We start from the raw sequence: 24497 nt of genomic DNA, 5'->3' as shown, positions 1-24497 counted from the left end.
TCTCTAGTCTGTGTGTCTCTCACTAGAGATCCAGACCCATAGTCACAACGTCCAGCTGGATCTGTTCCCCAGATAGCTTGTTGCAGCCATCTGAAATTTTCCAAGTCCCAAACTGAAATCAACATCTCCTCCATCTCCATCACCAACCCAACCTGCTTCTCCTACTGTGTTCTATGGTTCCGGAAATGGCACTACCATCCTCCAGTTCAAAACTTGCTAGTCATCCCAGAAGAGTCTGGGACATTTCCTTCATCCCCACAAGCTAATCCTCATGCTGTGTTGCCACTTCTGACCCATAAACATCTATCCATGGGAGTATATGCAGGAGACTTGAGGTGGGTATCCCAGAAGGCACATGGCACCTCTCTGTCAGCACCTTAAACTGCCTCACTCTTTGTCATACTCCTGTGGTTCTTAAAGTGTAGTCCCTGGGTCAGCATCACCAACAACATCTTGGAACTTTCTAGAAGTTGTAATTCTTGGATTCTACCTCAGACCTCCTGAATCAGTAATTCTGGAGGTGGAGCCCAGCAATCTGTGTTTTAGTGTCCTTAAGGTGACTCCAAAGCACACTAAAGTTTGAGAACCACTGCCTGGTGGTTCCCTCTAACTGGTCCCCTGAGTTTATTCATGTCTTCCGATTCCAACTCCAGCAATGAGAGAGACTAGACCATGTTACTTCCCTACCGAAAACTCTCCTGGGACTCTCTATGGCCCATCTTCAGGAAAAAAAGTTCAAACACTCTAACTAGCATTCCTGACACTTTGTAGTTATGATTAACTTTTTTCATGAACTACTTCACAAGATTAAAGGAGAAACAGAAAATGTGCCCAGCACTGCCCTTGGTGCATGGCAGGTGGTCAATGAATGCTTATTAAATACTGTAAATGATAAATGAATCAATGGATGACTTTATGAATTCCTCAGTCTATTAAGATCCTTTGGGAAGGCTCTATGTGAACATGACCCTGGCTAGCTAGATGTAGAACCCAGGTATCATCTGAGGAGATCATGTGATAAATGAGTGATTTTGCTTATGGCTACTGGGGAGAGGGATGTTTTCCTCTATAGTCTTTTGCCACTTTGGGGCCCCCCAAAATGTCAGAGTCCCATGGTTTCAGACTCAGGGTCCTCTTTCATGACCAAAGGACTCCTCACTTTCTGAGGAATGGAGGTGGGGGTTTCTGGTTGCCTGCCCTCTGGGACACAGGCACACATGTGGAGGCACAGGGGTGCACATGAAGACACTTCTGGGAACATGGGGCACACAACATGGACAGAGACTTTCATGGAAAATACAAGTGCACATAGGAACTAGGACATACATTGATACAGAGGTGTGCATGCTCAACCAACATGGACTCCCATTGGCATACTTGGCATATTGCTCTTTTCCCTCTCTTTTCAAAAAATGAGCTTATTGGCCAGGCACAGTAGCTCATGCCTGTAATCCTAGCACTCTGGAGTCAGAAGTTCAAGACCAGCCTGAGTAAGTGAGAAACTGTCTCTACCAAAAATACAAAAATTAGCTGGGCATGGTGGGATGTGTCTGTAGTCCCAGCTACTCGGGAAGGTAAGGCAGGAGGCTCCCTTGAGCCCAGGAGTTTGAAGTGGCAGTGAGCTTTGATGATGCCCCTGCACTCTACCTGGGGCCACAGAGTGAGACTCTGTCTCAAAAAAAAAAAAATGAGCTTGCATTTGGACTTAAGTAAAAACTCAGGTCTGCTTCCTTTATTGTTGACACAGCCACCCTCCCCCTCACAGCTTTTGACAACCTCCTGCTATCCGCCTGGCTGGGTGTTTGCAGGTGAGAAATGTGGCACAAGGAGATGCCAAGGTGCCACCTTGTGGTTAGATCTCACAACTGCAGCTCAGGTCTCCCTTTTCCCCTCAGCTGAATTAACCAGCAGCAAGCGTGGTCCCAGCAAGTTAGCCCTCACCGCTCCCCTCGCCAGAGCCCCGAACTCTCAGGCCATACCTCATTAAAATACAGAACTCAGTCTGCCTTGTATTATGGAGCTTCTCAGTGTTCGAAACCCCTCCTGCAGGGGGGACGGCACCTTGACAGCAGGAACCATGAGTGGTTATCACTTGCTTTGGGACCCTTTCCTTCCTTTTTCACTTCCCCAGATGATCTCAGTTGCTCCCATGACTTTAAGGACCCTCCTTGCTGACATCTGGATCTGTCACTTGCCAAGACCTCTCTCTGAGCCCAGACCATAGAAAGTAGCTACCCTTGGATATTCCACAAGCAGCACAAATTCACCATTCCTAGAACTGAGCTTGATTTTTTCCACACGTTTCTCTCCCAGTGCTCACAGTGACAATGAATGACCCCATTATACTCTCATGCACCCAGATCAGGAATCTGGGGGTCATCCTGGGCTCTTCCTCCCTTTTCCTTTATCCCTCCTCACTTCCTATTAATCACCAAGTCCTATGAACTCACTCCTACCTGTATCTTCCCCATCCTCCTTGCCACTGGCTGAGTACAGACTTTTTTTTTTTTTTTTTTTTTTTGAGACAGAGTCTCGCTTTGTTGCCCAGGCCAGAGTGAGTGCCTTGGCGTCAGACTAGCTCACAGCAACTTCAATCTCCTGGACTCAAGCGATCCTCCTGCCTCAGCCTCCCATGTAGCTGGGACTACAGGCATGCACCACCATGCCCAGCTAATTTTTTCTATATATATTAGTTGGCCAATTAATTTCTTTCTATTTATAGTAGAGACGGGGTCTTGCTCTTGCTCAGGCTGGTCTCGAACTCCTGACCTCGAGCAATCTGCCCGCCTCGGCCTCCCAGAGTGCTAGGATTACAGGCGTGAGCCACCGCGCCTGGCCTTGAGTACAGACTTATCACCTCCTCCGTAAGCTCCCTGCCTGTCATCCCTCTTGCAGCTCCATCATCTCCCCAAAATGCAAACTGAATCACATTCAATCTACTCAGAAATCTGCATTGATCTCTCAGCGTGACCCCCTATCTAAGCCTCTGACCATAGCTAACTCGTAGGATCTGAGGCTGGAAAAATCCAGCCTCATTTTTCACCACTTACCACTTCACACTCTACACTGTGGCAATAATAAACCATTGGCAGTTCTCGTCCTTGCATGTCTCTGATCCTCTGTCTGCCTGGCACACCCCCCTCACCCTTGGGCCTCTGAGCAAATAGTTGCTGTGTTTTCCTGGACTCATTCAGCCAGGCTGAGGGACTGTCATACTCCAGCTGTGCTTTGTTTGGACCTCCATAGAAGCTGTTGCTTACGTGTCTCAGTTGCCTTGTCTGTCTCCCCCCTAGATTTTAAGCTGCTTTGAGTGCAGGATCTATGTCTTTTCAAATTTACCCTGGAGAACTCGTGCTAAGAGCGCTTTCGGTATGTCTGGTAAATAAATATTCCTCTCTGTGCATAGCCAACCACAGGCAGGCATAGGACATGCTCAGTGGACGCTTGTAGGTTTGAGGGCTTAGGTGGAGGAGTCTGCAGAGGGTGTGGGCCTGGGGCTGGTCTGGGTCCAACCTGACAGCTTTGGCTGAGGCCTGGTGAGGCAGTGGGTGGTTGGCTCATTTCCTGCTGAAGCTCTCAGGCCCCTCCCCTTCTTGCCTGGCATAGAACAGAGGTCAACAGCCGGTAACCTGGGAGTTACAGCTGGCCTGCATGTTTCATTGAGTTAGTATTTAATTAAGAAAAATAGTTACCAACATTCAAAACTTGGGTTTCACATTAAAAAGTATTTCTGGCTTCTTTAAAAAATTCTAGGATGTAGCAGTGCTACTTGGCAACTTAGTGACATAGTGGGGTGACACAGTGCTTCATTTGTACCCAAGAGCACCAGAGCCCCTACCAGGCCCGGCCATGTTAGTATCTGAGTTTGGCAACCTGCTGTACTGATGAAAGGTGTGGGCTGGGGAGTTGATGGCCTGTGTGGAGTCCTGGCTCTGGCACCTACTAGCTGCAACACCTTGAACAAGTCACTTATCCATGACTAAGTTTCTTCATCTGTAAAACTGGGATTTTAGCGCCTTCTTCATAGGATTCTTGGGAGGGCGGAATGAGGTAACACTTGTGAAGTGTGCTTAGCAGGGTGTGTGTTCAGCAAACGGTAGTCGTGAGCTGATGGGGCCTGAAAGGGAGAGCAGGTGTGGGGCAGATCACGCAGGAGGCTTCTCGTCACCAATGAACATTTATTGAGTGTCCACATGTGCACAGCTTTGAACTTGGCGATCACAGAACGCACTGGGGGAGGGGGAAGGGGAAGGATGGAAGCAAGGGATCAGGTATGGGGGGAGTACCCCTGGGAAAGGTAGTCCCTGGTGGAGCCGCCAGTCGCGTCTCTCTGCAGAGAGGATTCATAGCGGGGGTGGGAGTTTAAAGCCAGGCACCACGGTGGCAGTGGGGTGCAATCACTGGGGAAACATGCGGATTTTAGGGAAGCGTCCCTCCTGTTCCTGGCTCCAGCCAGGCCAGGTGGCACCAGGGTGACAGGAATCAGATGCTCAGGTGTCTAAGCAAGGATAAGGACAGGCAAAATAAATACCCCCCCAACCCCTATTGTCACTCTGCTGCAACACGACACAAAGGCTTAGAGACCCAGGCCCAAGGACTCCTGGGTCCCTTCAAAGAAGTTTTGGTGGAAGGAGGTTTCCCCAGCCCCCACCAGGCCTGTCTGCCCCAGGCTGCCCTGGAAGGATGGGGGCAGTTGAGACCCTGGGTCACTGAAGTTGATAGGAAGAACTGCGATGTCAATGGCCTGAGCCTGCTCTCTGCCCAAGAGGACCAAGGGCAAAAGCCAAAGGGCCAATTTGAAGGACGTGGACCTGGGAGGCCAGAGGGGGCACCACAGCCTACAGGAGCCCACGCCCTGGCCGGCAGGGCACATGGGCCAAGGCAGTCAGTTCCTGCCAGCCCTGTCCTACCCTGGGGCCTCCCTCCTGTGGGGGAGCCAGACACTGGGCACAATGACACTTACTGCCCCCCTCCCTGGGGGCTGCTCCAACCTTCCCCGGCCTGGCGGGGACAACCACGTTGATTTCCAAGCCAATCCCTGCCCCCAAGGGGGCCTGGGGGACGGAACGCAGTTCCTTACACTTGAGGGGTGGGCACTATGCCCTTGTCCTCGGAAAAGCCAGAAAGCTGGGGTTTTGGGGGGGAAGTCTAGGGAGGGGTTCCAGTTTGGGGGCTTCAGGGAAGATGCCTCCTCCCTCCTTCCCTCGCTGCCCGCCCCTGGGTCTGTCCCCGGCGGACACCCCTCAGGGCTCTGACAGGCACTGCTCCAAGGCGGCCATGCGGTAGTGGCTGGCTGTCTCCTCGCCCGCTTGCAGCCTCATGGCCTCCCGGCACAGCCGGTTGGCCCGAGCCAACTCCACCAGGACACCCTGATAGGCGGCCACCATCTCGGGCTTGACGGAATTGGGGCTGACGCTGCTTAGCAGCTGCAGCAGCTCCTGAGGCCAGCGGGAGCGCAGGGCAGCGGGGGCCAGCCAGGGCAGGAGGGGCACACAGCCTGTGAAGGCCTGCATGCCCAGGAACCAGAGCTCCTGCAGGTCGGCCCAGATGCCCTCGTAGTCAGGGGACAGGGCCAGCACTGCCTGGTCTGAGCCAGGTGTGGCCCGCGCCACGTGGGACTGCGATAGGAAGAGGATGGCAGCTGCGAAGAACCCTCGGGACGCTGGCGTTCCCTGCAGAGCTGGAAGGCACGGAGGGAACGGGGCATGAACCGGATGGGCTGGCTACTGTGCCAGACCCTCACTTTCCCCTTCTGCGTGGACACACTTGGGGCTGAAACGTGGCCTGGGCTCAGCCAGCCTGCCTGGGCTCAAACCCCAGTTTTGACACTTACTCACTGTGCGACCTTGGATAATTCACCTTTTCTGGGTCTCAGTTTCTTCATTTGTAAAATGGGGCCAATAATGTCAATCTTAGACATTTGTTGTGAGACTCAAAAGCAATAATCTTGGTACACTCAACCACCAAGACCTCTATAGGCAATGCGAGGGGGCATGAGCCACGTGGTCAGGAAGCGGAAATAGCCCTCCCTGGGGTTCTTCCGGTACTGCCCTGGGCAGCTGCAGGGCCCAGCATTCGTCCACAGGCTAAGGAGGCTGCACCAGTTTGATTCTTGGGCTCAAGGAGGGTGCCAAAGGGGAACATCAGCAAGAGACCTGACTTCTGCTTACCTGCCATGCAGGGGTTCACCCCGACCCTGCAGGTGCACTCCAGTAGGCTGTTAGCCTAACCTGGTGGCATTTGTGGGTGAGCCAGCACTGGGACTGTGACAGTGGGGGCTGTGGAGGTGCAGGCTGGGACTGAGAGTACAGAGGAGGCTGCTGGTCCACAGGGACATGCTCCCCTTCCCACTGCTAGGTACCCTGCTGGGATCCCCACACAGGGAACAGAGAGGCAGCTGAGGGGACGGGCATGTTACACCCTGTTCCCAGGCATCTGCTCAGTTCCTCCAACCTGACAGATGGGGCAGAGGGAACAGGCAGGGACAGAGGGACCCAAGCAGACACCCACGGCCAAAGTGGGAGACACAGAGGGCTGCCAGGGGCTGGAGGGGGTGCCCCTCCCCCTGCTAACAGCCAGGGTGAGGCAGGGTTCAAGGGGAAGGTGTGCACAGAGGGGCACCGAGTGCTGAAGCCTGTCACTGAGGGAGGTGAAGTGCTGAGCAGAGAAAAACATCAATGAAGAGAATTCAGGTTTCTGACTCAAGGCTGGGGGTGGCTCCACCTTGAAAACACTGGATTCAGATTCCTTGGGCTGCCAGGAATCCCAGGTGCCTATGCCTGTGCCTCTGAGCAGGTCTGTACTTAACACCCACCAGACCTTGCCTTAAAAGTCTTCAGAAGAAAGAGAATGTTATCATTTTGGGAAGAAAGGTGGGAGTGGAGATGTGCTGCGAAGATTTCCTCTTGATTAGAAAATTGTGCAAAACCATTTTCTGAAAATGGTTAACTTTTGCCAAGGATACAGCAGGTCCATCCAGGTCTTCCACCCTCACCCATGAGCACTGGGTCCCCAGGGCTTACCTGGAGAGGTGCTAAGGAGCCGGGCCATGAGGAGGCCCAGGGTGGCCACGTTGGCAGCCAGAAGCAGCCTTCCCTGCTGCTGCACTAGCGCGGGCAGCGACGTCATCAGGGTGTTCATGAGAGATGTGAAGCAGGCATCACGCCTGGGGAGGAAAGGGAGGGAGAGATGGAGGCAGGTGGGCGGTTAGTAGAGCCAGGCCAAGCCCTTTGGAAAACCTGTGATTCAGGGCTCCTAGCTTCACCTGGCTAGGGTTTGGCAAGGAATTAGGAACAGGGTGAAGAGTTAACTTTGGACCCCAACCATGGCATCTGGGAGCAGAAACTGGGTTATGTCTGGAGCAGGTAGACATGCTGACATAGTATGTGTGGTATGGTATACCATAGTATGGTTCCAGACACACCACAGCTTTGTGGGGGGCTGGCTTTTTCTACTCTGAGACCCTTTCACTCTAACGCTAACACAAACCCACGAGCACAGGGGAGTAAAGTAGGAGATCAAGAGTCCAGGCAATTGGGTGTCCCCTTTCCCTCCTCTGGCCTCCCCACCAGCCTCTCTTGAGCCCCTCACTTGATCAGGCCTGGTGCGGTGACCACAAGGTTGAGGAAGATGTGGCAGCAGGTCTGCAGGCCAATCTCCACGCTGTCGGGCAGCACCGAGGTGTCATGGCCAGGGGATGTGAGCTCCCACTGCTGCAGGAAATACTTGCACAGGAGCGAGGGGGCCCCTTCCTTGATCAGGATCTCCCGGGGCCCATCTTCGACAGTCAGGTGGCACCAGCCGGGCAGAAGGAGCCTGGGGGTGGAAGGGACACACGTGTGTGGGGTTGGGAGAGATGAAGGTGCACAGATTTCCTTCTGAGGGCACCCTGCCTAAGAGAAATGACAGGCAGGGAGAAGGACCCATCTCGTAGGTTTCACAGAAAAAGCACCAGCTTGAGAGCCACACAGACCCAGGACCAAACTTGGGCTCTGCCATGTAGTGACTCTGGGCAAGTTGCTTTAACCTCTGTGAGGCCTCAGTTTCCTCATCTTTAAAATGTGGATGAGACTTATGTCAGATTTGCTGTGTGGACCAAACAAGATGGTTTTGGTATAGGCTAAGGCAAAATACCTGGCTTGTAGTAGATGCTCAGTAAGTATAAGTTCTCTCTTAATTGAAAAATCTGGGGTTGGCAAGTGACACTTGGCAGCTGAGGAGTCCTGTGGGAACAAGCCCCCGAAAACAAACAGAAATAACCCTGAGGGAAATCTCATGGTCCGACCAGGAAGCCTGGCACAGCCCAGTTTTTGGGGAAGGGGTGTCCACGTGTTACACTGCTCTTGAGAATGGTCTACGGGACAGACTGTAACTATAAACTCACCGGAGAGCATCTCCTGGCCAGGTGGGCCCTGGGGTGGTGGGGGAGATGGCCAGGGTGGCCACCTGCTGGGAAAGGTCATTGGCCTCCTCCGCTTCCTCGTAGAGGGTCTTGGCATAGCGGACGAGGAAGGGCAGCAGCTGGCACACCTCCTTACGCAAGGATGAGGTCTCCTCGGCCAGCCAGGCACCCAGGATCCGCACCGAGGCAAACACAAAGGGCTCCTTCTGCTTCTCCGGCCCCACCTGTTGCCACAGGACCCCCTTGAGATGGAGCAGGGCCAAAGACCCTTCCCTGCCTGGCCAGCCTGCCAGCCAGCCTAGGAATAGCACAGCTAGGGGGGGAATTCTGGCCTGTAAGCCCTTTAAACGCAGGCAAGAAGCCATATTCTACCTGTGTACCCAGCACTTGGCACAGGTAGGGACGTACCCAACAAAGGCCTGGTGCAGAGCAGGCCAGGCTCTCAGTGCAGCCCAGAGAACTGGATCTCGGACATGCCCCTGCACGGGTTGCATCCCCCTATCTCCCTACCTCTAAAGTATCTCAAGCCTGGAGGAAACTCACAGTAAACACTCCACCTACAGCACCTCTGACCTGGGGTGGGAGGGCAGGCTCCTGGCTACTGGGTAAATGCCCCCAGTGGTGGGAGTTGGGGGATCCTCCCTTTTGGGCTAATTCAGAGAAGAAGACGAGAGCTTAGAATAGTGCGTTGGATATATGGCCAGCGAGTTCAGTGGCTGGAGCAGGCCACTAAAGAGACCAGAGTCGTGACCAAATCCTTGTAGAACAGGATAGCTGGATTCTCAGGTGGGGAGGGACGAGGGGACATAGTGAAGGAAGTCAGATAGATTTAGCTGGACATTTATGAAGGCCAGAAACTAGGCAGCCAGCCCTCCTGCTCCTTTTCCCGGCACCGTCACAAGTTTGGGGTGTGTGTGTGTGTGTGTGTGTGTGTGTGTATGCACGCATGTAAAACAATGCTATACAGTGAGCAGAACAGACTGCTTCAATTTTGTGAGCGTGTGTTGGGGAGAGATGTGTGGCGTGTAGTGTGTGTGTACTGGGGAGCATTGTGTGAGTGGGAGGTTACTGTGTTGTGTGTGCGTGTGTACTGTGATGTGAGTGCACATATGGTGTGTGGTTCTGGTGCTTGTGTGGAGGTTCAGGGAGGGAGGGAGAAGGAGGGAGGCTCCCCCGCACACTACTCCCTGGTGTGCTTGCTACAGTATCAGCGCGTGTACATGCGGCTTTGTCTCTCCCCATCACACCCCTTTCCCTTGCCTTCCCACCCCTGCACTGGCCCCCCCCAATCCTGGGCGCCTTTTGTGGGTCACTACAGCCTTACCTGCAGCAGGTAGAGAATGACAGCCCCGATGGCCTCCTTCATGACGCTCACGAGCTGCACCTTCTGTGGCTCCTTAAGCAGTGACTGCTCACAGCGGGTGCACTCCTGGATCCCCAACTCCATGAGGGCATAGCAGGCGGTCACCACATCCTCTTTCACCTCCGTGCCTGTCTCTTCTAGTGCCAGCCGCACCTCCACGCACGCCAGATTCACCAGCAGGGCCAGGAACTTGCTCCCGGAGCTGCCCGCCGGGATCCAGTCGGAGCCGCAGGCGTGCGCCAGGCGGGCTGCCAGCTTTAGTGCTGGGTTGCGCTGCCAGGAGCTCAGCTTGCTCCCGAGGATGCGTGCCAGCCCGGCCTGCAGATCCCGGAGGCATTCAGGGGGCACGGTTGTTGGGGGCAGAAAGAGGGGCAGTAGCTGGCAGAGCTCAAACTTGCTGGCATCCTCAGCTTTCTGGAAATCCTCGCTGAGGCCCCGCAACACAGCCAGCAGGTCGGGCTCTGCCTCCTTCCAGCACTGTGTCTCGGCAGCAGCTAGCAGCCCCACCAGGAGTGCCAGAGCCTGGTCAAAGCCATAGCCATGCCCCAGGTATGCCTGACACAGGGCAGACACGGTACCACCAGCAATGAGGTGCCGGGGCCCTCGGGGTGTGCCTGCTACAGCCGTCAGGCACTGATAGGCATCATCAATCATGGAGCGGCGGGCAGCATCGTCTGGGTCCCCCCGGGCTGTGAGGAAGGTGCTAAGGATGGGAATCTTGTTCAGGACCTGGGGATGGGCGGCCAGTTCAGGGTCACTGCAGAAGCAGGCCAGCAGGGCCACACCCAGGGCACGGAGAACGTGGTCAGGGCAGCCATCTGGCGCCTCCTTGGTAGTCAAGAGACGATTAGGGAAGGTGAAGCCGACGGCATCGAAGATCCGCCTCCGAGTTTTGGCATCTATGTCACCTGCTTTGACTGCCTTGGTCACCTATAGGAGGTATGTGCTATCAGCAGGATGAAAGGAAGAAGGCAAAGACTGTTCCTTCCCTGCCCCTGGGGCATTAAGGACTAGCAGGATTAGGTTATGCAACTCGACTCACTCTGTGGTCATTTCATCTAGCAACTTCCTTCTCCTGGGAGACAGATAGGTGTGACCTCTGGGATCCCTCTTATCTGCTGTCCTGTGGAAAGGAGATCTAGTCCTCCTCAACTACTCATTTGGGCATTTCATCACCTGGTCAGTTAGGAAGTTCTTCCTGATGTGTAATCTAGATGCCCACAACCTGGGTTGAAAGGGGCTTAGCACTCAATGTTTAAAATCCCCCAAGGATTTACGTCCTTCCTTAATTGCTCCCTCCAGAGAAGTCCCCGATCCATTTCTGCCACTTTCTCAGGGGAAATGGCTCCTGTGTCTCGCCGCTCTGCCTGTCAAAACATTTCCCCTTACATTTCACCTAAACACCTCCTCTGCTGCAGTGTGAGCCCTTGACTCCAGAGCCTTCTCCCTGTTGCCATGGCAAACAAGCAGCGGCTGTACTCCCTCCTCCCTTCACTCCCCACACACCAATCCCCCCCCCCCAGCACTGCAGCTCCTGCTCTGCTGTCCCCAGCTTGGGTTCCTCCAACAGGGCTAAGCCCCGAACCAGCTCCCTTACCTTAATCTACCTACGGCCATCCTGGCCATCCCTAGGACCCCTCCCCAGCCACTTCCAGTCCTGTTACTCTCTCCAGGCCCAGAACAATCATCCCCAGCCCTCAAGTACTCTGCACTAGTTACTACCTGCTGCTGTTACCCTATGAGTCAGCTCCCATCTGCTCTGGGACGCCCAGAAAGCAGACCCAGGCAGCCTCCACCAAGGCTCCTAGTGCCACAGCCTTATTTACCCTTGTTCTCAGGGGAACAAAAAAGAGTACTAAGGTAGGAGTCTTGGGTCTCCTTTGGTGCATTCAGAGATGCCAGCAAAACCTACTTATCCTTGGGGACTTGCTGACCCCATTCCTTGGGGGCCCAACCACCCAGCCCTTCCCACCTCTCAATTTCCAGCCAGTTCCTTACTAGCAGCAGGGCTGCAAACTGCTCGCTGTCATTCTTGGCCTCACGGAGGGCTCCCAGGTAACGCTCCAGGGTGGGGTTTCGGCTCTCTGCCTGGTTCAGAGCTGGTTCACAATCCGAGGCCATGATGCCCGCCTTGCCCAACTGTGAACACAAGAGGGACTGAGCATCGCTCTGCAGAGGAGGAACGGGGGTGGGGTGGGGGTGAGACTGGAGGATGGAGGGAGTGGGGGAGGGATTAGCACAGAGGGAGGGAGGAGAGGACTTGGAGGGGGGCCCCTCAGAACTGACTTCCCTTGAGGGAGCCCTTTTAAGGGGCTGGACCTGCAAATCCTTTGGGATGAAGAAGGGACCCTGGTCCAAGGTCACCTCCAGAAAGCGGGAAAGGACCATGCACCCTGCTGTTCAGCTGGACAGCTCTCCTCACCAATCTCCTGGGGGTGGGCGGGGGCTAGCTTCACTGTTTGGCTGTCCCCCTAGCACCAGAGCCCAGGTTTTATCTTCCTCCACCAAGGCACAGAGGGAGTGAGTGGTGAGGACAGACAGGGAGGAATGGAGACATATAAGGGTGAAGTTCGATTATCCGGACTCAGGCTGACATAGGGGAAAGGACATCCTAGGCTTCCTTTCCCCTCCCTTCTTCAGAGGCAGGAGATGAGCTTCAGCAGAAGTGAGAATACAGGGTGCTCAGGAGGGAAGGCTTGGAGGCCCCTCTGGGGACCCCAACCCTCCAGCCAGGGCTCTCAGTCGCCCCCGCAGGCTCCTTGCCTCCTCTCCCTTCCCTCCCTTGGGCAGAGGCTGCAGCAGCAGCAGCAGCAGCAGCAGCAGCAGCAGCAGCAGCAGCAGCAGCAGCAAAATTAACCCTTTGCGTTCCCTCTCCTCGCTCTCCCCGTCCCGCTACAAGCCTGTGGATGCCAGCAGGGGCTGGAGAAGCAAGAAGGGGTCCCGGAGAGTTCCCAGGACAACGGAGAATCCAAAAGCCGGATAATCGAAGCGGGGCTGCTGAGATGGGGAGATGAGAATGGAAGGAGGGTTCCTGGCGGTCACCACCTGTCCCGCCGCAGCCAGGTCACAACACGACATTGATGAAGTCACGACAGGGCGGCGATGAGATCACACTTCACGATGGCGCGGTGATGTCACGGAGAGATCACGGCAAAATCACAACATGGGAGACAGCCCCCAAAGATGACAGGGCAAATTAAAAAAAAAAAAGATATATATTGAAAAGGGTTGTGACAAAATGGAGTCTCGACAGGGCGCGATGATGTCGCGATATGGCACGATGGAGTCGCGATAGGGTCTCCGGGGTGTGTCGGCATCGATCAGCGCCAGCTCGGAGAGGCCCCGGCTGGGATGCAGGGGAAGGCCTGAAGGGGGCTGAGCTCACCAGGCTGCGGCCCCGAGCGGCGAAGTCTTCTCCGAGCGCGATGCTCCGGGAACCTGGAGCCGCTGCTCACGCCGCGTTGCCCACTCCGTGCTCCAGGCTACTGCAGCTCCACCCCCACCCCCGCAACGCTCTCGGCCAATCCGCGGCCGCTTCACTCCCGCCTCTGGCCAATGGCATGTCTGGGCGCTAAGCCGTAGGGGGTGCCGCCGTTGACGCCATCTTGCTTGTGGGTATTGCCCGAGTCTGGGGCCTGGGGCTCGTGCAAAGGAGGCAAGGTGCAGACTGCCTCTGGAAAGCGGGAGGCGAGAGGCTGGGGGCCTAGATTCCTTCGCTTGTGCGTAGTTCTACCCACCCAGCACTGCCCCTCCTCCCCCTCGGGCTGGCAGCTGGAATTGCGCTTCCGGGGGGAGGGGCGGGAGGTCTTGGTTAGCAAAAGAGTGTGTTTCCGGGTTGAGCCTCGGGAGGTGGGAGGAGGCGGCGTTTCCGGTCGCTGTCGCTGTCCTGGGAGGCTGAGGCGAGAGGTAGCTGTTCGGGTGGGGAACCCGCACTACCTTCTTCCTCTTCCTCCTCCTCCGGGTGAGGGGAGCGAAGGTTGGGGCCCCCGAGCCCATGGACCAGGAGGAGGCGGAGGCCGCCAAGAGCCGGGGCCCTGCTATGTGGCCCTGAGCCCCGGTAGGTGGCCGGGGCGGCTGGCTGCCAGGCCGAGGACCATGAACTCAGGGGAGGGGCAGGCGGGACTAGGGGTGCGCTGGCCGGGTGTCGGGACCCGGAGGTGGCGCTCCTGGCCGGCCTGGGCAGCCAGCCCCTTCTGGCCTTGCAGGTGCGCAGCTTGGGTCCCAGACTGGACTCCGCTGCTTTCGGCCCAGGCCTGGTAGTGCAGCTCCCTCCATCCCCTGACAGGTGGACAGACTGGGTTTGGGGCGCTGTCGTCCTTCCACCCTTGACCTCTGCAGCTTTGCCCTTAGCTGCTGTCTCTGGTGTTTGGTTTCCTCACCAAGATATTGATAGAAAGCTGGTGCAGAATAAGGGGGGGCGGGGTTTAGCACGATGTGTAAATTATGATGTGAAACCTACTTCATTCAGGATTTTGAAAATTATGCCCCATAGAGGGTCCCGTGGTGGCTGCAGTGAGCACAAAGGTGAAGTGAAGGAAGTCAAAATAGAAAACATCAGGTGGAATTCAAGGAAAGCTTTGCATTCTGTCATCTCATGGTGGTTGTGCCCAACTGACAATAGTTGCAGTTAGTGAAGAGCATTAGCCACTCTCCTCGTGCTTGCTTATGTGAGCAACAGACTGAAAACTAGGAACAAATTGGAAAGACGACCTCCCAGAACAATCTGTTCATTTTTCCAGCTATTTGGAAAACAATGTCTGCAAATATAAGCAAAGCTATTCATGGCAGTCTGTTCTGTAACTTTCCCAAATATCTGAGACTTTTTTAAAAAGAGCTTTATTCTTGATTATTCATACCAGCTGAATAGGCTGTTTCAGTCGTGCTCTGTCGTTGTTCAAACATATCTTATCGCTGTGTACATAAATGGAGTTCCACGTATGTAGCTGACAGACTGAACTATGATACATCCCCCATCAACCTGAAGTATTAAGTAAACATTACCCCCTGCTCTGTCTGAACAGCTGCTGTAACAGAGTGCTTTTATTTTGGGTGTACTTGTAACGCCCTAAATGCCAGAACTATTGCAAGCTTTTCTACATTTTCATTTGTCAAGTATTGTGGGGGTGTGTGTTCTCTCCCTGGGTTGTTACCCTTTGATTCCACAACAAACTATTTGGATCCTGGTGCTGTGTTGTTCCTGCCTCTGGTCAGCAAGCCTTTAGCTGGACCCTAGCAGTGATTTGTGCCCTTGGGCAATTGTAGGTTTCAGAAGAATGACCGGTTGGGAGTTCAAATGAAAGTAATTCTGCTGGTCTATAATGCAGGGTTTGTAAGACATTGCACTTCTAATCAGCTTGCTAGTCCCATGGTGTTTATTACTCCTGTTTTCAAAACCTATTCATTTCTTTTCTGCTTCTCCCACCCACCTATAAGGCTATTAATGACAGGTGTTGAGTCACCTTGATTTTTAAATCCGTTTGTGGTAGGCAGAAATGTGTTGGGTAAGATTCTCACACACACAAACCACACGCATGCATACTTACCCATTCCATCTTGGGAGGCTAGAGAAGTTGCTGGATATACTTTCTAACTTAGGCTGCGTTTCATAATCTCTTGAACATGTCTCTGGCCCACACACCTCTTTTCTGTCCCCTGCTCCCATAAATACGATACAAAACAGCTAGAAATAGTAGTGGATGGAAGTGAATGAGAAAGATGAAGTCTTTCAGATGCTTATGGCACAGTGAAAGCCTTTTTTTTTTTTTTTTTTTTTTGGGTGGGCTGCCCCTCACATTTTTAGCTGTGTGTGCGTCTGTGTCTGTTTTCTGGCATTAGTCAGCATGGATATCCAGCCCAGATAGTGCGGATTTCCCTGTATGCTGGCTAGGGATGGGGGTCAGGTGTTGTCAGCTTGTATCATTTGCCAGATGTGATGCATAGTTAGGACAGAAGATTTTTGAGTTGCTTCTTCAGAATTCAGTTAACCCTCATAATGTTGCCAAGATTTATATAATAATTTATACAATATAGCAAGTTGTGTAAGAGGGAAGAAACATGGAAAATCTGTTTTTCTGCTGAAAGGGACCTAAATCATACAGCCTCTAGGTTCTACGGTAGCCAGCACAGTGCAGGGATGGGGATGGTTAGAAGTGAGGTGTAAATTGAACAGATTTTTTAAGGTATTAGTTGTGAGTGGAGATAGTAGCAAACTGGAAAATTGCATGTGCTGCTTAAAGATAATCGTATTAAAAAATTTAAATACACTGGGCCAGACGTAACCCTCAGGTTGGTTTACTTCTGAAGGTCCACCCTCCTCTTGTGATAGATAAGAAAGTATGTTTAGTGAAAGTCTTAAAGCTGTTAGTAGCAGAACTGTAACTGAAACTCAGATCTTATTTTCAGGCTGGTACTCTTTCAGTTCTATCACACAGATGATTTACTGTTAGATTAGAAAATAGTGGAATATAAAGTGTTTCAGTTTTTGGTGGATTCGTTTCATATCCATCTCTTGCCGTGTTGTTATCCTGATAATTATAGGCTATGTCAAAGCTCAGGTTTAAAATTTATAGGCAGGTATAAGCAGTAAAAGACAGACTCAAAATTTCTCTTTCCCCTAATCTGTCACATTCTCTAGCATTCCACATTTCCAGGAATCAATTATTAATTACTTGGCATACAAATTCTTCTCTTTCTGTCTTTCTAGTGTACTGGTTCCGCCTGTCTGGAAGGCCATGGAGAAGAGGCTGGGAGTCATGCCAAGTCCTGCTTCCTGGATTTTATCAGGATGTTGTTGGCAGACATCTGTGAAATGGTTGAGAAGCCTGTACCTGTTTTATACTTGCTTTTGCTTCAGTGCTCTGTGGTTGTCAACAGGTACCGTTTTCTTTATAGATTTAAGATTTTTAAAAAGGGAACCCTGTGTGATTTCCTCAGTTCATTTTAAGGGCTATTAGGAGGAAGGAAAGCAATCTGCTAATTGACAGAAATGGTCATTCTTTTGGTGGATACTCAGTTTGTTGTGTTTATTTGTTTGTTTTGGAACCAAAATTTACAATTTTTTTTTAGATTTTATTTTAGCGTATTATGGGGGTACAAGTGTTAAGGTTACATATATTGCCCATGCCCCCATCCCCCCTCGAGTAAGAGCTTCAAGCGTGTCCATCCCCCAAACGCTGCACATCTTACCCGTTGTGGTTGTATATACCCGTCCCTTCCTCCCCCCTCCCACCCTTCCGACACCCGATAACTGTTACTGCTATATGTCCACTTAGGTGTTGATCCGTTAATATCAATTTGCTGGTGAGTATATGTGGTGCTTGTTTTTCCATTCTTGAGATACTTCACTTAGTAGAATGGGTTCCAGCTGTATCCAGGAATATACAAGAGGTGCTATATCACCATTGTTTCTTAAAGCTGAGTGGTATTCCATGGTATACATATACCACATTTTATTAATCCACGCATGAATTGATGGGCACTTGGGTTGTTTCCACAGCTTTGCAATTGTGAATTGTGCTGCTATAAATATTCGAGTGCAGGTGTCTTTTTCATAAAGTGACTTTTGATCTTTTGAGTAGATGCCCAGTAGTGGAATTGCGGGATCAAATGGTAGATCTACTTGTATCGCTTTGAGTTATCTCCATATTGCTTTCCACAGAGGTTGAACTAGTTTGCAGTCCCACCAGCAGTGTAGGAGTGTTCCTCTCTCTCCGCATCCACGCCAGCATTTGTTGTTTGGGGACTTTTTGATAAAGGCCATTCTCACTGGAGTTAAGTGATATCTCATTGTGGTTTTGATTTGCATTTCCCTGATGATTAGAGATGTTGAACATTTTTTCATGTTTGTTGGCCATTATTCTGTCTTCTTTTGAGAAGTTTTTGTTCATGTCCTTTGCCCATTTTTTGATAGGGTTGTTTGATTTTTTCTTGCTGATTTTCCTGAGTTCTAAATAGATTCTAGTTATCAGCCCTTTATCAGATGTGTAGCTTGCAAAAATTTTCTCCCATTCTGTGGGTTGTCTGTTTCCTCTCTTGACAGTTTCTTTGGCTGTGCAGAAGCTTTTTAATTTGATCAGGTCCCATTTGTTTATTTTTGTTGCTGTTGTGATTGCCTTTGGGGTCTTCTTCATAAATTCTTTGCCTAGGCCAATGTCTAAAAGAGTATTGGAACCAAAATTTAAATTGGATTCTTTCTTATATGAGAGAATTGGCACAATCATTTTTAGATTTGATAAAACTGTATTGAAAACAAAAAGGTTTCAAAGTTGGACAGATTGGTGTGCTGGAGCTGAATGTTTCCACTTACAGACTATAAAACCTTGGGCAAGTTACTTAATGTCTTTGAGAAAGGATAATATCTACCTCATAGTTTGATTTGAGGGATATTATAATTAAAGCATATAGTACAGCACTCTGAACATAGATGCTTAGTACTTTGATACTTTAGATACTTTGATTCCTTTCCTTTCCTAAGGTAATCTACATTTACAGGGAGACTGTGTGTCTTGCTTTTTCCATAGAAAGGGGCTGTGTTGGTAGATTTTACAGAGTATGCATTCCTCCTAGAGATTATTTCACCAGGGTAAAGCCTCTTGCCAGGAATCATTACCAATAAGGCCAAATTTCAAAGGAGAATACCCTTTCTTTCTGTCTTTTTGCTTTCAGTTCTTTTGTTAACATTGTTCCTTTCAAAGTATGGGGTGTGAGAAAACAGCAGTTTGAGAAAGACTTCTGTGTATGCTGCCATTCTGGGCAGTGACCAAAGCCTTCTGTAGAGACCGTCGTCTGGGATAACTAATTAGCCTTTTGTTCCTTTAATTACAAAGATTTTTGTTGCTTTCTTATAGGAATTGGTGGTCATAATCTTGAGACCCAAGTAATTACTGAATTTAGCAATTTCAGCAACATCAACTTTGGAGTTTTTGTTGTCTTGCAGTAGCAGTTGATGATTACATAATTATAGTGGTAGAAATCACAGTTGACAGAAAGCTGACCTAAATGTTTTTACCCCAGATGATGCTTTGCTGGGACAGCAGACTATCAGGCCAACATTTTATGTAAGATCATTTGAATTAAATAAATAATTGTTTTAGCACCATCAGAGTGGAAAAATCACATTTTATTTTCCAGAGACAGACTTTAACTCTGTTGCCCGGGCTAGAGTGCAGTGGCGTCATCATAGCTCACTGCAGCCTCAGACTCCTGAGCTCAAGTGAAACTCCTGCCTCAGCCTCCTGAGTAGCTGGTACTACAGGTGCATAGTACCATGCCCCGCTAATGTTTTCTATTTTTAGTAAAGGTGGGGTCTTGCTCTTGCTCAGGCTGGTCTCAAACTCCTAAGCTCAAGCAATCCTCTTGCCTTGGCCTCCCAAGAGTGCTAGGGTTACAGGTGTGGGCCACCGTGCTTGGCCGGAAAATCACATTTTTTGAATTGTACCTACCACATACCAAATTCCTGATTATAAACATTACATACCTCATCCCATTTAATCTTCATGATAATCCTAAAACTGATAATTTTATTCTCATCATATAGATAAGGAATTTGTAGCCCAGAGGGGCAAAATGACTTGACCAAGTTCACACAGCAAGAACATGACAGGATTCATCTCAGGATTCTAAACCCAGGTTTGTCCACTCTAGAGCTCATATTTTTTGTCTTCTGCTACCCTGTGTACCCTCCACAAGTGAGCTTTTGGAGGACCAAAGACAATTTTTTTTTTTACCCAGAAGCATGTGATAAGCATCTTAGTATTTAAGTGATTCAAAGTACACTCAATTGGATGAAGAACCAATTCCAAGTTTTTCTATATTTTCCAGTCTAGCACTTGGGCCCAATAGCATTTTGGGCTCATTGGGCAAATCTTTAGTACCCCTTGAGCTTGGTGCTTAAATACAGCATCCCAGTGAACAGATTGAGAATAAAAGTGCAAAGGTGGTGTTGTTAGGAGTGGTTCTGGTGGGGATTAGATTGTTACCAGTTCCATTTTAGAAAAGTTTGGTGCTTTAACTATGGAAATTAAAGATCAAGAGCCAGGTGTGCTCTAACTGAGGGGACATGTAAACACATGACAGATATATTTGCTATATATTTCGATATATTGGAGCTTTTTCACATCAAATTTTAAAAAAATACAATATCCTGGTAGAGAATTAAAAGGCATAGAGTGCCATAAATAAGAAATGAAAATGAATGTATTTAAGACATTCATTCTCATTACTAACCAAAGAACTGCAGATTAAAATGAGAAGTCCTTTTTAATCTATCATATTGATGAAGATTAAAGTAAAAATATCTTGTGCTGCCAAGGGGTGATGTGGTTGCTCTGATAAAGTGCTGGGAAGTTTGAACCGAGGACTTTTTGTATAAATATCAAGAGCCCTAGAAAGTTCGTATCCTTTGACTTAATTCCCCTCTTAAGAGTTTATCACAAGGATATATTTAGAGAGTTATGAAGAAGGGTACTCATCAACACTCATTTATTCTGTTCTGCAAACAATGCTATAATCTGCCCAAAAATAAGAGGGTGGTGAAATTTTTGCAAAGCCACATAGTGGACTATTATCCAACCTTAAGATTCATGTTTTAAAAGAATGAGTACATTGGAAATGCTTCTAATATTAAATGATAAAAACACGATACACAACTGCCTATTCACTATGGTGTCAGTTTTGTGAAAAGAAAAAGAATTATATAATAGAAACATTCTGAAACAAGATATCTAACTGAATATTTATATAGTTTTTTGAGCAGTGGCATTATTATTGCGATACTTTTCTGTGCTTTCCAGATCTTTTTTTCAGTGTATTTTTATAATTTTTTTTTATAAGGGGGAAAAAAACTCCTACCTGAAATAACAAAATAATAGCAGCAAAAATCTATTGATGATAGCCTGACTCAGTGTTTATCTGTTCGTGATTTTATTCAGTTTTTACCTGAGCTCTAAAGTTTTTCTCAGATAAACTACATTTTTTGATTGTTTGCTGTTGTTATTTAGCTCATGGATTATATAGATTATTCCTAAAAAAATAACCAGAATAAGATAGCTCTCCAGTTATCCTCCGTTCCTGTTTACCACTTGGTAGTTTACCCCATCTTTGGTAGAGCCCCAGGTGCCCACTGACTTACACATAGTGGGCTTCTTTTTTATTTCTGCTTTTGGGTTCAGTGCTGAAGCCCCACTGCTGGAAAGCAGTGATTACAGTTTGTCTAATAATAGGTGCTCCGTCTTTTGCTTTCGGGCCATTGAATTACTGTTTTTCTATTTAAATTTACTGTTGGCTTGAAAAATAGCATTTTGGACTTAGGGGTTCTCTTCTGGAGACAAATGTGAAGTGACCCCAAGAATTTGGAAATTTCTACAATAGATTATCAGCTTCTTCAAAGCAGGAGTCTTGCCTCTTTTACTTATGCTAGGTATTTTATTTTTATTCATTTATTTATTTATTAATTTATTATTTTTTGAGACAGTCTCACTCTGTTGAATGGGCTAGAGTGCCATGGCATCATCCTAGCTCACAGCAGCCTCAAACTCCTGGACTCAACCAATCCTTCTGCCTCAGCCTCCTGAGTAGCTGGGACTACAGTCATGTGCCACCATGCCCGGCTAATTTTTTTTTCTATATATATGTTTTGTTGGCCAATTAATTTCTTTCTATTTTTAGTAGAGATGGGGTCTCGCTCTTGCTCAAGCTGGTTTCGAACTCCTGACCTCCAGCGATCTGCCCGCCTCGGCCTCCCAGAGTACTAGGATTACAGGCGTGAGCCACCCCACCCGGCCAGAGAATTAAACTTTAAAATCAACACAATCTTGAGCCTATTAGGATCTAGAAAAAAAAATCTACACAGAGCAGAGGTATGCAAAGGTACCTTAAGGAGACAGGGTGCCTTTGAGACCAAGAAGATTTGACTAAAACCATAATAAATATATTAACGTATCTAAAGAAAGAATGTGTACATTCAAGAGTTGTGTGTGTTTCTTTGTGGGGGATGTGAGGACTTACCTGGCCCTGGGCAACTCAAACAAGGAGAATCATTGAGGCTAATGTAGGTTTAAAGCTAACAATTGGCTGTGAAAACTTTTACTGACATTCCCCTCCTTCTGGAAGGAAGATTAATAAGTATTTTGAGTACAAAGAAAAATTATTCAAGTTAGAACTATTTTTTAAGAACTTACTAGGGGTCTGGTTCTAGACTAGGCACTAGGATAATAAAGATGAAAACAACACAATGCCTGCCCTGGAAGAACTTCCAGTTTAATTGGGGAAATAAATATATAAACACTATGATGTGGTAAGTGAAAAGATAGAGGGATGCAATGCACATGGTGCTGTTGGAACCAGAAAAGAAGCATTTTGCTTAGAGGCGAAGGGAGAGATCCCAAGAATTCTTTGCAGAGAAGCTGATGCCTGAACATAGTTTTGAAGGTTGAATTTGAAGGTTTACAAAGGGTTTTCCCAGGTAATGGAAATGCAAGAGTAAAGCCACAGAAGTGTAAAGAAGAAACTCTACAAGCAGTTTAGCACTGCTAGAGTGTGAAGAGCAAAGCTGGAATGGCAGCTCCTGAAGAGGTAGATGGTGGCAAGGTCACAAAGGTTCTCATATGCTATGCTAAGAAACTTCAGTTTTCATCTTTTTAGGCAGGTGGTCTATAAACTTTCTTCATTATGTACTCTAATCCATAAATATAATAGAGGTTGTATCCCAATATATTTATTTATACATTATGACAAGTAACATTGTACTAGTTAATGTCTTATATATGAGATGCCAAAAACAAAATTGTAAGGGGATTAACTAAAACAGTTTAAAGGGATCAACTCAAAAACAAATATGAAGCATTCTAATATTTTATTTTCATGCTCCAGTGATTTGTCTTGTGTACCTCTCATAGGCAAACACTCTATAATACTTTAATATTGTTATTAAATATAAAACTGTGGCTGGGTACAGTGGCTTATGGCTGTAATCCTCACCCTTTGGGAGCCTGAGGCAGGAGGATCACTTGAGCCCAGGAGTTTGAGACCAGCCTGAGCAACATAGCGAGACCTCATCTCTACAAAAAAAATGTTAAAAATTAGCAGGGTATGGTGGGTACCTGTGCCCCAGCTACTTGGGAGGCTGAGGCAGGTGATTGCTTGAACCCAGGAGTTTGAGGTTCCAGTGAGCTATGGTGAGGCCACTGCACTTTAGCCCGGGTAAGAGAGCAAGACCCTGTATCAAAAACCAAACCAAAACAAAACAAACTGTATTAATAATACTGTAATACTGGTAAATTTCTTGGTCATTTTTGCTGGAGTATAGAAGAATGATAATGGTGGAGATGGGAGGAGGATGGAAGGGGGAGGGAGGTCAGGGTTAGAGGTAAGAGTATTCATTAAGAAGCTAATGAAGTAGTCCAGGAGAAAGTTGATGAGGCTCTTTGTCTTCAAGGAGTCTGTCTTATTGAAGAGAGTAATTTTATTCACTATAAACCAGTAGATATAGTCCTAGGTAGATGGGTAGAATTTGGGTGAAGTAAGCAATTAGAGGAGGTTATTTATTTTTTAAATTGCAGTATGCCACTATCTAATTCTGAAACTTTTTCCTCCTCCCAAGAAAGAAAACCTGTACCCATTAATAGTCATTCCCTATCACCCACTACCCCAGCTCCTGAAAAACATTATTCTACTTTCTAACTCTGTACATTTGCCTATTCTGGACATTTCATGTACATGGAATCATATGTGGCCTTTTGTGTCTGGCTTATTTCACTTAGCATAATGTTTTCAAGGTTCACCCATGTTGTAGCAGGTATCGGTACTTCATTTCTTTTTATGGTTGAATAATATTCTGTTTTATGTTTATCTATTTATTAGTTGATGGACATTAGGTTGTTTCTACTTTTTAGTTATTATGAATAATGCCTCTCTGAACATTTGTGTACACATTTTTTGGATCATATGGTAACTCTTGGTTTAACTTTTTGAGAAACTGTTTTCTATAGCAGCTGCACCATTTTATATTCCCACCCGCAATGTATGAGAGTTCCAGTTTTTCCACATCTTTGCCAACGCTGTTTATTGTTTGTCTTTTGGATTATAGTAGAGAAGGTTATTGAAGGTTAGAAAAATCAAGAAAGGCTTCATGGAGGAAATAGAACTTGGCTTGGGCCTAATATATATCCAGTTTGCAGATAGACAAATTGACACAGTAAGAGACACAATGCCTTTGAGACCAACAAGGACTAGGGTACAGATTTCTTAGTTTATGCATTTGTTCACTTTTTAAATTACTCATGCAAAAAATACTCATTGAGGTAGGCATTGTTCTTTGTGAGAGAACTCTATCCACTTCCCTGATTTGATCTTTGTAGTCAGTGAAGCTTTCTGAAAGAGCAGACCATATTTACCGTTTCATTCTCCTACTTCTATCCTCTTCTGAATCCAGTGAGGTCTGGCTTCTGCCCAAACCTTGGCTTTTGCCAAGATAACCAGTGATCTTCCTAGTTGGTCACCTCTACTTTTTATGTTACTTAATATCTCTGCTGCATTCGACACCTTCGACTGCTTTCTTGAGACCCTTCCCTCACTTGCCTTGAGTTACACCATGCTTTGCTTTGTTCTTCTTCTGGTTGATGCACTGTACTTTCTAATTATTTTTATCTAATTTTTCTAATATTTTTATCTCTCACTCCATTTTCAGCTTGTCCCTTAAATGTTTTGTTCTTCAGGGTTATGTTTTACTCCTCTCTT

At 48.4% G+C, this 24497-nt stretch overlaps 2 protein-coding genes across 5 annotated transcripts in view; one reads left to right on the top strand and one right to left on the bottom strand.

Annotated features, from left to right (window-relative positions):
• Window positions 1-4164: 4164 nt before the first annotated feature.
• On the bottom strand, window positions 4165-13136 carry NCDN (neurochondrin). Its single transcript, XM_012765264.3, has 7 exons — window positions 12810-13136; window positions 11763-11903; window positions 9726-10694; window positions 8384-8625; window positions 7591-7815; window positions 7023-7165; window positions 4165-5680 (listed from the first exon to the last, which is right to left on the bottom strand). Exons 1-7 carry the CDS (start codon window positions 12840-12842, stop codon window positions 5244-5246), a joined length of 2190 nt encoding a protein of 729 aa, XP_012620718.1. The 5' UTR covers window positions 12843-13136; the 3' UTR covers window positions 4165-5243.
• A 242-nt stretch (window positions 13137-13378) lies between these two features.
• Window positions 13379-24497, top strand: part of KIAA0319L (KIAA0319 like) — a 101774-nt gene continuing 90655 nt past the window's right edge. The window contains exons 1-2 of one of the 4 annotated variants that reach the window (XM_075996507.1): window positions 13379-13483; window positions 16468-16637. In XM_075996507.1, coding sequence (XP_075852622.1) covers window positions 16496-16637 — 142 coding nt within the window. In that variant the 5' untranslated portion in view covers window positions 13379-13483; window positions 16468-16495. Of the gene's footprint in view, window positions 13484-13593; window positions 13822-16467; window positions 16638-24497 lie in introns of those variants that run through there. The other 3 variants (XM_075996501.1, XM_075996498.1, XM_075996513.1) reach the window with 3 other exon arrangements.

Source organism: Microcebus murinus, chromosome 2 (genome assembly GCF_040939455.1).
Source record: "Microcebus murinus isolate Inina chromosome 2, M.murinus_Inina_mat1.0, whole genome shotgun sequence".
Lineage (NCBI taxonomy): Eukaryota > Metazoa > Chordata > Mammalia > Primates > Cheirogaleidae > Microcebus > Microcebus murinus.
This window is presented reverse-complemented; position numbering and strand designations above follow the sequence as displayed.

Bases quoted from the DNA above. Each gene is read 5' to 3' on its own strand.
- NCDN (XM_012765264.3), bottom strand. From the start codon at position 12,842: ATGTCGTGTTGTGACCTGGCTGCGGCGGGACAG. The intron at 10,695-11,762 runs GTAAGGAACTGG...TACCTCCTATAG, and splicing joins AGTTTGCAGCCCTGCTGCTA to GTGACCAAGGCAGTCAAAGC. The intron at 7,816-8,383 runs GTGAGTTTATAG...TTCCACCCCCAG, and splicing joins TGGCCAGGAGATGCTCTCCG to GCTCCTTCTGCCCGGCTGGT.